Source organism: Podarcis erhardii (assembly GCF_964252035.2).
Source record: "Podarcis erhardii genome assembly, chromosome: 13".
NCBI lineage: Eukaryota > Metazoa > Chordata > Lepidosauria > Squamata > Lacertidae > Podarcis > Podarcis erhardii.
The window spans coordinates 46,587,724-46,600,938 of record NC_138502.1 but is presented as its reverse complement, the minus strand read 5'-3'; the positions used below and the strand labels follow the sequence as shown (position 1 = coordinate 46,600,938).

Sequence of the window (13,215 nt, the reverse complement as noted above, 5' to 3'; positions counted from 1 at the left end):
TGGAGCAGTACCTATTTATCTACTTGCACTTGACGTGCTTTCGAACTGCTAGGTTGGCAGGAGCAGGGACCGAGCAACGGGAGCTCACCCCGTCGCAGGGATTCGAACCGCCGACCTTCTGACCAGCAAGTCCTAGGGTCTGTGGTTTAACCCACAGCGCCACCCGCGTCCCTCCTCAGCCACTTACGAGCTCTATAAAAGTTAAAATCAGCACTTTGTACTGTGCCCAGAAACTGACTGGGAGTTAGTGTAGTTATTTTAAAACTGATGAGATCTGCTGACTGGGCATGTGAGCATTCTAGCTTATTTATTTTGCACTAACTGTAGCTTCCAACAAAAGCAGCCACACATACAGCAAACTGAAACAATTCAAACAAGATGCTCCCAGAGCACGGATTAACTGTGGACAGAAACACTCTGTCCAGGAGAGGTTGGAGCTGGCAGATTAGGCTTAGGTGTGTTGAAAGGAAGTTTCTGCCACCAAAGCCACTTGGGTCTCCAAAGACAGGCCTGATCATTCAGAGGGAATGTAACCCTAATCAGAACAGGACCAAATCACATCCCAGGTCAAACAAACCACCCACAAATAACCTCTATTTTGACTGGGAGCTTTAGCTTATATGAGCTCCCAACCAACTGAATACCAAACCCAGCAATTCAGCGAGTTGGTTCAGAACAATACCATGGTCAGTGGTATGGAATGCTGCTGAGGGGATCCAAGAGAATCAACAGGGTCACACTGGCTACTTCTATGTCAACACAATGGAACCTGTTTCTTACTGAACTTCAGCCTGAAACTGGATTAAAATAAATTAATGTGAGCAGTATCATCCAGGAATGTCTGGAGGTGTGTGACCTCTAAGTGCCCGGCACCTGGATTCCATATACTCAACATACATGCAGCCGGAAACTCCTCAGATACCTTCATTTTGTTCTCACTACTCAGCTCTACTGTACTCTAAAGGGTTCCAACCTCTAGGAGGAAACTAATAACTTAGTTCTTCATGGGCATTTGGCACAGGCATATCCAGGAACAGAACAAGGAACAGCAAGTTATAATAGTGTCTGCATGGAAATAATTTAGCCTTGTAACAGATATGGAGAAGTTCTCAGAAGTAAGGGGCACTGCCATTTTTGGTCAATATATTACATTCTCACTGCTTTGCATTACCTTAATAGGTGGGTGTTGCGCACGGCAAAAGTCATTTATCTTCTTCTGTAGTGACAGCTTCATCTCAGTTACTATGACACACTTTTGAAAGAAAAATCCCAGAGATAAATTCTAAGTTATCAAAGGCAATGAACTTACTAGCCAAATATTCAAGTTTCTTCAAATGGTAAGTTATATAGCAGGCTCCAACACCAGGTCTCCAGATGTTTTTGAGACTACAATTCCCATCATCTCTGACCACTGGTCCTGCTAGCTAGGGATCATGGGAGTTGTAGGCCAAAAACATTTGGAAGGCCAAGGTTGAGGAAGCCTGTTATATAGCCACAGCCACAAGGGTTTCCACATTTCTGACACTGAACTATGAGCCATCAGAACAAGCATTCCAGCTTCTCTTAGCCTTGGTATCTCTCTCCCACCTGGACAGGTGCTTCGCTTATTCTACTCAACCAAGGTGCAGCTACAGGACTTGAGGGAAGGGTTAGTATCTCAGTTTGTGCCCATGCAAAAGCTACAAAAATTCCTCTTGCCTCTAAATGCCTTCAGACTACCCCACGAAGTGAAAGAATTATTCCACTCATCCACCACCACCTGCAAGTCCTCTGCAAGATGGAAATGGGGTGGGTTCTCTTGTTTCTACCTTTAAGTATCTTCAAATCCCTCCCAACAAAGTGAGATAGTGAACCCACCCCTTTCTCAAGTATTTTGTATTTGCAAAGGGACTCTGGGAACGTTAAGGAAAGTCAGGAGTAGTCATAAAATAATGATTGCCTACCACAAACAGCCAAAATTTGCAGACCCCTGAAAAGAGGACAGACGTTTCAAATACATGCCACATACCTGGTACTGTCTGAGGAAAGAGATGTCTGTAACTTCATTTAAAGGGGCAGTTGATGACATCACCTGGACATATGGGTTCAGCTCTGCAATGTGATGAAGGGATGCCTCACCTCTGAAATACATTTTTCAGTTGCATTATCAATAGGTTATACTTTTAAGTTCAACCTCTCAAATATGGCACCAAACATTACCAGAGCACCTGCTAACATAAATGTTCATGTTAGCCATGATTAGTACACCAACTTTCTGGACGGTTGAAAAGTACCAATCATCCAAATTAGGAAAACATCCCTACCTGGTTGAGTTATTACCTACCAGACAACCAGTTATTTATAAAACTGTGTGAACTCTGTCTGTCTGACTGTATGTATGTAATTTTGATCACATGATTTTGAAAACTCTAATGATTTAGAGTTCAGCATTATCTACTGAAGAAAATGTTTCAATGAGGAAATGATTTTACCAAGGGGCAACCAAAGTGGGGTGCTCCACAGGTTCTTGGACTATAACTCCCATCATCATTGGCCAAGCTGATCTACCGTATTTTTCGCTCTATAGGACGCACTTTTTCCCCTCCAAAAATGAAGGGGAAATGTGTGTGCGTCCTATGGAGCGAACGCAGGCTCCTTGGCTTTGCAGCGACGCGCCTGACCTGGAAGCCGGAGGAGGAACAGAAGGGACTCCTTCTGTTCCTTCTCCAGCTTCGCGGAAGGGCGCTGCACAGAGAGAGAGAACTGCACAGCGCCCCTTGAGCGACGCGCCTGTCATGCGAAGCCGGAGGAGGAACAGAAGGGACTCCTTCTGTTCCTCCTCCCGCTTTGCAGCGACGCCCCTGTCCAGAGAAGCTGGAGGAGGAACAGAAGGGACTCCTTCTGTTCCTCCTCCTGCTTCGCAGCCACGCCCGAGGAAGAACAGAAAGGTCTATTTCTGTTCCTTCTCCAGCTTCGCGGAAGGGCACTGCGCCTTCTCCCTCTCTACGCAGCGCCTCTCCTGTGAAGGAGAGGCGCTACGCAGAGAGAGAGAAGGCACAGCACCTCTTGAGCGACGTGCCTGTCATGCGAAGCCAGAGGAGGAACAGAAGGGTCTCCTTCTGTTCCTTCTCCAGCTTTGCTGAAGGGGAAGTGCCCCTTCAGCGACGCGCCTGTCCTGGCTTCTGCCTTAGCCCTGCGCAGCCTCTTCGGGCAGGGGGAGCCTTCATCCCGCTGCCCTGAAGAGGCTTGGCGTGGTTATCCCAGAAGCCAGAACAGCCACACAGTATCCCAGAAGCCAGATCCCTCTTGCTGTTCTGGCTTCTGGGATTCAGAATAATTTTTTCTTGTTTTCCTCCTCCCAAAACTAGGTGCGCCCTATGGTCCGGTGCGCCCTATGGAGCGAAAAATACGGTAACTTAGCCAATATCAGCTGGTTAAGCAAAGGTTTTACTTAAGTCACCTGTGCTTCTGATTCAACTGTTAACTACAAAGGTCAAGTTAAATGTGCAACTGTGATCTGTCACCATCATTTTAATTGCAGACTTCACACAGAACTTAGCTTTGTTGAAGTCAAATTTGTCCCTCTGAAAAATATTTCACACTCTAATTTAGGTATAAATGCATTATCTACTGAAGAAAATGTTTCACTGAGGAAATATTGTAGTTATGTGTGCTGTAAAGTTTTCCACTGCTGTATTTTCCCACAGAAAGTTTTTTTCCCACAGAAATGTATTGTTTCATGCAGTGAATCTTAACAGAGGACAATCTATGAAAGCCTGAAATGTCCTGTCACACTCTCGTTGTTGTTAACCCACTATTTGCAACATTGATGCCACTAGAGAAAGACCACAAGGCTGAAACAACATCCATCAACTGGAAATATTATTTACCATATATAGTGGTGATCACATTTTTAAGCGTATCATTCTGTCAAACAATGTTTATAATACTAATACTAATAATACTAATAATTTTATCATAGTATTGTGGGGGGTTTTAAAGCACTAGATTTTATGTAAAAGTAAATTGATTAAAGCATTTTGTATCATATTGCTTTCCTTTGATATTGCTTTCAATTGAAAAAGGGATCCATATTAGTTACAAACTACTAATGTAAAATAGCAGAACTAAAAAATAAGTAGCTACTGTTTATCCTTGGCTCCCACATATCATCTATTCAGCACAGATAATGGTGTGGATTTACTCCTTCTCACAAAAGAATACAACAATTCTGCAGGATAATTGTACTCATTCTTTTAAAAAAAATCCATGAAAGATAAATGCAATTCCAGCTTCTCTGTTGCAAAAAGCTAACAGGAATCAATCCATTTTTTCTGAAAACACAGACTCTGAAAGTGACTAATAATAATAATAATAATGTACTTAAAACTGGTACAAAGTCAGACAAAAACCTTTAAAAGCTCACAGTATTTGTGAAGAATTGTACACACACCTGTTTCTTAAATTTAGAACATCATCTTCACGAACAAAAAAGTTTGTCCCTAAATCCCATGTCTTGCATTCCTTGGTATCATGGATGGTAAGAGCCTTCGGAAAGGATAAGGGATACAAGATTAAAATATATTCAAAGTGGCAATTATGTAATGTTTTGTACACTGTGATTACAAGTCATGTGAATTTATCAAGCTTATAGCATAGGGCCAACCTAGACATTTCATTTGTTTTACAGTGAAGGGACACTGTTATCCAGCAACAAAAATTAATTTGCAAAAGTACGTAGTGAAGCACCATCGGAGGGAGGATTCATTCAGCACCGCAAAGGACACTGAAATGCAGTGACCAAATTTAAAATGCAGAAATCCTAAATGAAGACTTCTGGTGCTGAGGAATATTGAGAAGTTATTACTGAATCCCACAGAAGTTTTGGAAGAGCAAACACTTCCCACTGTCCCCAGACAGGACCATTTTCTTCTGTTCTGGACTGTCCTTGCTCTTCACATCTCCGATTGTGTTTTTTACCCATGCCAGCACATATAGGTAAAGGTAAAAGGACCGCTGACCATTAGGTCCAGTGGTGACCGACTCTGGGGTTGCGGCGCTCATCTCGCTTTATTGGCTGAGGGAGCCGGCTTACAGCTTCCGGGTCATGTGGCCAGCATGACTAAGCTGCTTTTGGCAAACCAGAGCAGCATACGGAAACGCCGTTTACCTTCCCGCAGGAGTGGTACCTATTTATCTACTGGCACTTTGATGTGCTTTCAAACTGCTAGGTTGGCAGGAGCAGGGACCGAGCGACGGGAGCTCACCCCGTCACGGGGATTCGAACTGCCAACCTTCTGATCGGCAAGCCCTAGGCTCTGTGGTTTAACCCACAGCGCCACCCGTGTCCCATGCCAGCACATATACAATGCTACAAAAAGTAGCTTATGGACAAGTCCTAAATGCTTAAAAAGATCCCATATGCTGCAGGTATTGATTTTTTAAAATAATATTTGAGGTACTTTACCAGAGTTTTAGTTGCCATCTAATAGAACCAAAATGCCTAAAAACAGTCAATGTATTTCAGTTCTTTTTAAAGCAGAACTATCAAGATGGAATTCTTGAAGTCCATGGAAAACAAAAACCCATAATGCCTCTTGGAGAGCAGAGAACAGCCCTATCCTCTAGCATGCCAGTGCTTAGATGGTGGCACATGCACAGCTACTCTTCCCACAGAAAACATACAGTACTTCATCTTAGACACTTCAGCACTACAGTCAAATTTGTTGGCATGCCACATTTAGGAAACTTGTGTTAATAACATTTCACTCGGGAAATGGTAATGACTGAAATCTACGAAAGTATCATCAGTCATTTGAGGAAACATTCTAATTTTAAAACAAAATTTACTTAGAAAAAAATCATTCTCCTTACCTTTATTCCTGCAAGAACTATGTTCTTAGCTGAAAAAGATGAATATTATAAAGTTAATTTATTAGATTAATTTTCATCAAGTCTCTTTGGCAATAGTTCAATTTTTTAACTGCTCCATGATCTTCGAAAAACAGTAATTCCTTCTCAATCCCATCCCTATGAATTACACAACTGTTAAAAGAGAAGCTACATAAATTCTATGCAATTCCACTTTCATTATAATCTGTAACAAAGATATCAGCCATATAAACAAATCCAGAAGTCAAAACAACATTCATTAAAGACATAAAACTTAGTACAACATAAATTTATGCACATTTTAATATGCAAATTTTATCCTTATAAAACGTACAAGAGGGAGAAAAATGCTGTTTCTTAATTACCTATCTCCACTCCAAGCCCACCCATTCCACTCAGGAACACATGGGACTGAGCCATCTTCTGCATTGCTGTGTCTCCAAGAACATACCTCTGCCGACTATGTGAAATTAAGAAAAGAAAAAAGGAGTAAATAGCCATAAAATTGGCATGATCCTTTCTACAAATGGGACTACTTAACAAAGAGGATCCAAATGGAAAAAGATAATTTGACATCAGGAAATCACTATGAAATAGCAAAATTTGGATATTGCCTATTATCTGCAGGGTACAGAGTTTCAACACAAAATAAGCATTACCACTGGTACTTTCAACATACAGTATACAACAAATGTATACTGCAGTAACATGATTTTCAGAACATTTGCCTTTCTTTTGTATTCTTACTCATGAGCACTTAAGCACAAAGGCTGTAATCCTGCATGCAGATGAAATGGGATTCAAGCAGTCTGGGTGGAGGACTACAGCAAAAGTAATCTATGATGCTGGCCAAGAATATTGCCATTTTTAATTTCCAAGCTAGGCCATTGTTTCGGCACATGATGATAAAGGCATTCTATCTAAAGAAAATGCTACTTAAGTCAAGTACAGAAAATAATTAAGGGGTTTCCTTAAACATAGTTTTAGATGAGAGTATGCATTGTTCTTTAAACACAGTGCAAAAGATTTGCCCAAGATTTGACGGTTATCACATAATCAGCACCTATTTCCCAAATGCTATTTGAATTTGCTCTTCAGTCACTGCAACAAAGGCTTTTCAGTTGTGCCAATATAGACTATTCAACTGTATGTAAAATAGCAAGTTGGCAATAGCTAAACCCCATTGAAGATCAAGAATCATGGCAGCTATGGTGTGTTCCATACATCAGGAACCACTAATATTTGAACTTTAGCGAAAACAAGCCAAATCCATCATTAGTACTATTATGAATCTACTATGCTTCACTATGTTGCTAAATTACTTACCTGTACAAAGCATCATCAATTTCCATAGAATCTGCTGCCATTATGATATATTTGCTTGGACTAGAAGTAAAAAAGATAGTTGTGATCACCAACAAAAAAAGCAACAAAGTTCATTCACTTTTGTTTTTTCAACTGAGCTAATACATGAAAAGATATGTACAGAAATAAGTATTTTAATAATACTGGACTACACAACAACAGGGGTGATATGGTCGCTGCCCTGAAAGGAAGAAGTATAACCCATACTAGACAAACAAGAGGCCCAAATGTTAGAAATTTAGAAATGGGAATGGAGCACAGTGAGAAAATGGCTACCATGCAGTATCTGCCAAATATAAGGAACTAGCAAGAGAACCCTTTCCTTGTTGATCGTTTCTAGCAAAACAGAAAAAAATCATTAAGTTTTTAGAAACCTTTCTTTTAAGGGACTAAAAAAGAAACAGATTTTAAATCATTAAGCACCTTCAAGTCTCCTAGGTTCGCTTCAAAAGATAATCCCTTTAATAAGTACTTATTAGAATCCAATATTGTATGTCTGCTAAAATCAGTGTTTTAAGAAATGTGGATGCATTTCAACCTTGTATATGCTGTTAAAACATACCGGGGGGGGGGGGGGGAGAACTGAGACTGACCCAAGTCAGTGTGCATTTCTCTGGAAACACATATTGGGAAAAGTGAAAACATTGCAGGTGCATATACTTTGAAGGCCCTTAGCGCATATCAACTGCTACTTATGTCCTTTTTCAGGCGGTTTTTGAGTTCTGAGGGGCTGCACAGAAGAAACAGCTCCACTTCCTGTTTCAATCAAAGGTTGGTTTTAAGAAGCACAAGTCATTCTTCCTGCCATAAAGCATAGAAATAGAGACATAAGCCTTATATTTTTGGACAATGGAGTCTTGCAGGGGTGGAGCTCTAAAAAACACCGATTGGATCTTTAGGTGAGATGGACCTTTTCACTCAATTCCAAACAGGAGAGAATTTATCTCTGTGACCCATTCAAGTCTGCGTTGAAAAAACACAGTATTTAACCAAAAATGAAATATTAAGTTGCAAAGCTAATGGCATCCAAGAGCTGTTGCATGGCCTGGTCAATACTCTGTACTATGCTTTGAATGAATTGGGGGTGGGGTGAATTTTCTTTTGAAAGAAGTGAGTACTCAGTTCTAAGAATATTTTATTCTTGGACATGTATCCTGATAGGTAATTATGATTATTGTTTTATTATCATTCTAACCTGATGGATTTAGCAGAACTGGGGACAGGTCTCCTACTATTTCCATTTCTTACTGTTTCTTTGTAGGCTATTTGATCGTGGCCCAGTCCTGCAGAAATTCTGAGAAACCCTATGCTATTATTTTCATTTATTTTATTTGAAGTACCACAAGCCAGCATCAGATCTTATTCCTTTGACCCACAGCTGTCTTTGGGGATCTTTTGAATGGTTGGTTCCCTGTTCGAAGTTAAGTGTTACCTATATTTAATATTGATTTCATAAATAATTTTGATTTCATTTGACTCGTGGTTATGTTTCAAGTTACTGATGCTGCTCTTACTATTTTTTTTATTATAGAATATATGCAAATATTCCTAGACACTCCCCATTAGATTATTATAGTTAAACAAGATGAGCCTTGCTAGTTCAAGCCAAAGGTTCATGGAGTCCAGCATTCAATTTTCCACAGTAACCAACCCTACACCTTACAGAAGTCAACAAGTGGGGTATGAAGACATTAGCCATCCCCTACTGCTGCTCCGTAAAGCCATCCCCTACTGCTGCTCTGAATAAGGGACACGGGTGGTGCTGTGGGTTAAGCAACAGAGCCTAGGACTTGCCGATCAGAAGGTTGGCAGTTCGAATCCCCGCGACAGGGTGAGCTCCCGTTGCTCGGTCCCTGCTCCTGCCAACCTAGCAGTTTGAAAGCACATCAAAGTGCAAGTAGATAAATAGGTACCGCTCCAGCGGGAAGGTAAACGGCGTTTCCGTGCGCTGCTCTGGTTCGCCAGAAGCGGCTTAGTCATGCTGGCCACATGACCCGGAAGCTGTACGCCAGCTCCCTCGGCCAATAAAGCGAGATGAGCGCCGCAACCCCAGAGTTGGCTACAGCTGGACCTATGGTCAGGGGTCCCTTTACCTTTACTTTACTGCTGCTCCCCAGCAGCTCACATTGTCACTCTTTGATCTTGGAGATTCTGCATAGCCCCTGTTGAGACTTATTGTCCATGAACTTGTCCAGTGCCTGAGAAGCTACCTAGGCACCTGGCCATCACTATGAAACACATCCTATTCAGTTTTGGGTCTGGCATGCTAGTGAATTGATAGTCAGATACGGCCCAATAGTCCAGGAGGCCATGATGCTGATGTTTCCTGAAATAGTAGCCTGATACTTACTTAGCACAATTGTAAGGAGCCCTAACACGATTTTTTACCTTGAAAGGGGCAATATAAACAGGCTGATTCCCGGACCGTCCACGGGCCAGATTGAGAAGGCAATTGGGCTGCTTCTGGCCCCGGGCCTTAGGTACCTACCCCACAATGTCTGAGGGACAGTGGACCGGCCCCCTGCTGAAAAAGTTTGCGGATCCCTGGCCTAGCCCCTCCGTTTCGGTCACTGTCTTGCACATATGCCCACGGAAATAATAACAAAAAAGCAAACCTGGAGCAACAACTCAGGCACAGATAGAGCAGCCTTACCTGCCTCCAAATTTCACAGTTCTGTCGCAAGGTGCACACAGTCTTTGATGCAGAGAGAGAGAGAGAAAAAGAGAAAGTCTCAACAACCGAGTGGTACACACTCTGCACATCCAGTTATTCTTACTTCTTGTCTTCCAGAAACAATGAAGCGTTTGGGGTGGGGGGTTTTTTTAGCTCCTTAGGGACAAACACATGTATTAAGGGAAGTTGAAACATAGCATGGGCGCAGCCGGGGGGAGCAGGGAAGCAGCTGCCCCCCCCATCAAGTAAATCAATAAAAATACTTAACTGAGGTTTGGGGGGGGGGGCAACATGAAGCCTGCCCCGTGACATAAATCCTGGCTACGCCCATAAAACATGGCACGGAATTATTATTATTAGGGAGGGTAATTATGAAAGTTGAATGTGGCATAAAATTTTGAATTGTAGGGGTATTGTAATTATGGAAGCTGATACTTAATTTGGAAGGGGGTGGGCTGTAATTCTAGAAGCTGAAACCTGGCATTGAATTTTGGATATTTTTTTGGAGAGGGGGCACGTAATTCTAGAAGCTGAAACCTGGCATTGAATTTTGGATATTTTTTTGGAGAGGGGGCACATAATTCTAGAAGCTGAAACCTGGCATTGAATTTTGGGGTTTTTTTGGAGGGGGGACACGTAATTCTAGAAGCTGAAACCTGGCACTGAATCTTGTATCTTTTTGGAGAGGGGGCACATAATTCTAGAAGCTGAAACCTGGCATTGAATTTTGGGGGTTTTTTTGGAGGGGGGACACGTAATTCTAGAAGCTGAAACCTGGCACTGAATCTTGTATCTTTTTGGAGGGGGGACACGTAATTCTAGAAGCTGAAACCTGGCACTGAATCTTGTATCTTTTTGGAGAGGGGGCACATAATTCCAGAAACTGAAACCTGGCATTGAATTTTGGGGGGTTTTGGAGAGGGGGCACGTAATTCTAGAAGCTGAAACCTGGCATTGAATTTTGGAAATTTTTTTGGAGAGGGGGCACATAATTCTAGAAGCTGAAACCTGGCATTGAATTTTGGGGGTTTTTTTGGAGGGGGGACACGTAATTCTAGAAGCTGAAACCTGGCACTGAATCTTGTATCTTTTTGGAGGGGACACGTAATTCTAGAAGCTGAAACCTGGCATTGAATTTTGTATCTTTTTGGAGAGGGGGCACATAATTCCAGAAGCTGAAACCTGGCATTGAATTTTGGATTGGGGTGGGGTGAAGTTATGGAAGCTGAAACCTGGCGTTGAATTTTGCACCTTTTTGGCGGGGGGTGGGGGGTGGGTAATCATTCTAGAAACGGAAACCTGGCCCTGAATTTTGGATTTGAAGAAGGGGATGCAACTATAAAAGCTGAAGCTTTGGATGTTGTTGGTTTTTTTTGGGGGGGGGAGGAGGCTGTAATCACAGAAACTGAAACCTGGCGGTGTATTTTAATTGGGGGGGGGGGGTGTTTGCTAACCGAGTCATGGGCTGCCCCTTCCCCTACCCTAATTCACGTCGAACCCAAAAAAATAAAAATTGCCATGTGCCATGTCACGCCCCGGCTTCTCGGATTCCTTCCGTCCCAGGTTCAGGCTGGGGGGCTCAGGCCTGTGAAGACGCCCCCACCCCCATATCATCCCCTCCCGGGTGGGTCGGACAGGTCCCCTCGCCCCGGCTGCCCCCTCCAGCCCAGCCTCGGCCCAGCGCAGGCCCGGCCGGCCGGCCTCCCTGGCCGCAGAGGCCTCGGCGGATCCCTCACCCGACACCCTCCTCCTCCTCGCCGGCGGCGGCTGCCTCTCCGCCCCGTCACGCGGCGCTCGGGCGGCCCCGAACCCCAGGCCCTGAGGGGAAGCGGCGGGGAAGGCGGGCAGGGCGGTGAGGGAAAAGGAGGAAGCGGCGGCGGCGGCGGCGTCAGCGCAGCTCCGAAGCCGGCGAGGAAAGCAGCGCCCTCCCGCCCGGCCTCGCTCCGCCCTTCCCGGGTGCAGGGAGGCCGGGTCCGCGGCGCCTCGCAGGCTCGCTCGCAGGCCAATCCGGGAGCCGGCGCCACACTCCGCCTCCTGACAGGACCGAGGCCTCCCTTCTCGCCGCCTCAGGCAAGGAGCAGGCCGGCGCTGGGCCAGTCGCTGCGTGTTTTCAAATGCAAAAAAAAAAAAAAAAAACCCAGCAGCAGGAGGAGGAGGAGGAGGCGCGAACGACGCGTGACTGACGCGAACGTGTGAAAGAAGCAGCGCGCGAAAGGCGGGCGCGCCCTGTCGGGTTGGTAGGGCGGCAGCAACAGCAATAGCTGCTCCCAACTTCCTCCCGACTTTTTGTGTGACTGGTTTTAATTTGTTTCTAGTCCTCATGGTTTTCCCAGTAGTGATGTATGGAAGTGAGAGCTGGACCATCAGCTGAAGAATTGATGCTTTTGAATTATGGTGTTGGAGGAGACTCTTGAGAGTCCCATGGACTGCAAGAAGATCAAACCTATTCATACTTATGAAACTCAGCCCTGAGTGCTCCCTGGAAGGACAGATCCTGAAGCTGAGGCTCCAGTACTTTGGCCACCTCATGAGAAGAGAAGACTCCCTGGAAAAGACCCTGATGTTGGGAAAGATGGAGGGCACAAGGAGAAGGGGACGACAGAGGACGAGATGGTTGGACAGTGTTCTCAAAGCTGCTAACATGAGTTTGACCAAACTGCGGGAGGCAGTGGAAGACAGGAGTGCCTGGCGTGCTCTGGTCCATGGGGTCATGAAGAGGTGGACACGATTAAATGACTAAACAACAACAAAGTCCTCATGATTGCACATATCACGATGAAATTCTCTGAAGCAGTAGGGCATGGGTAGGCGAACTAAGGCCCGGGGGCCGGATCTGGCCCAGTCGCCTTCTCAATCCGGCCCGCGGACGGTCCAAGAAGCAGCGTGTTTTTACATGAGTAGAATGTGCCCTTTTATTTAAAATGCATCTCTGGGTTATTTGTGGGGCCTGCCTGGTGTTTCTACATGAGTAGAATGTGTGCTTTTATTTAAAATGCATCTCTGGGTTGTTTGTGGGACGTAGGAATTCTTTCATTTTTTTTTCTTTTTCAGAATATAGTCCGGCCCCCCCACAAGGTCTGAGGGACAGTGGACCGGCCCCCAGCTGGAAAAGTTTGCTCACCCCTGCAGTAGGGACTTAGACCCCCCCACACACACACTTTCAGAATGAAAATTTCCAATGCCAAATTTTCTTATGGATAAGAAATACATTGGAAGGAAAATAATAATAATAATAATAATAATAATAATAATAATAATAATAATAATAATAATAATAATAATAATTTATTATTTATACCCTGTCC

The 13,215-nt window shown here is 43.9% G+C and overlaps 1 protein-coding gene and 1 long non-coding RNA gene across 2 annotated transcripts in view; both read right to left on the bottom strand.

Annotated features, from left to right (window-relative positions):
• Nucleotides 1-11,789, bottom strand: part of UBA6 (ubiquitin like modifier activating enzyme 6) — a 47,797-nt gene extending 36,008 nt beyond the window's left edge. The window contains exons 1-8 of the mRNA XM_081836262.1: nt 11,647-11,789; nt 9,890-9,931; nt 7,198-7,257; nt 6,237-6,331; nt 5,854-5,882; nt 4,433-4,527; nt 2,009-2,120; nt 1,172-1,252 (exon numbers count right to left, since the gene is read on the bottom strand). Coding sequence (XP_081692388.1) covers nt 1,172-1,252; nt 2,009-2,120; nt 4,433-4,527; nt 5,854-5,882; nt 6,237-6,331; nt 7,198-7,238 — 453 coding nt within the window. The 5' untranslated portion in view covers nt 7,239-7,257; nt 9,890-9,931; nt 11,647-11,789. The remainder of the gene's footprint in view (nt 1-1,171; nt 1,253-2,008; nt 2,121-4,432; nt 4,528-5,853; nt 5,883-6,236; nt 6,332-7,197; nt 7,258-9,889; nt 9,932-11,646) is intronic.
• A 265-nt stretch (nt 11,790-12,054) lies between these two features.
• LOC309326543 lies at nt 12,055-12,979 on the bottom strand. Its single transcript, XR_014150329.1, has 3 exons — nt 12,929-12,979; nt 12,659-12,857; nt 12,055-12,221 (listed from the first exon to the last, which is right to left on the bottom strand). It is a non-coding gene; the product is annotated as an uncharacterized lncRNA (long non-coding RNA).
• Nucleotides 12,980-13,215: the final 236 nt, after the last annotated feature.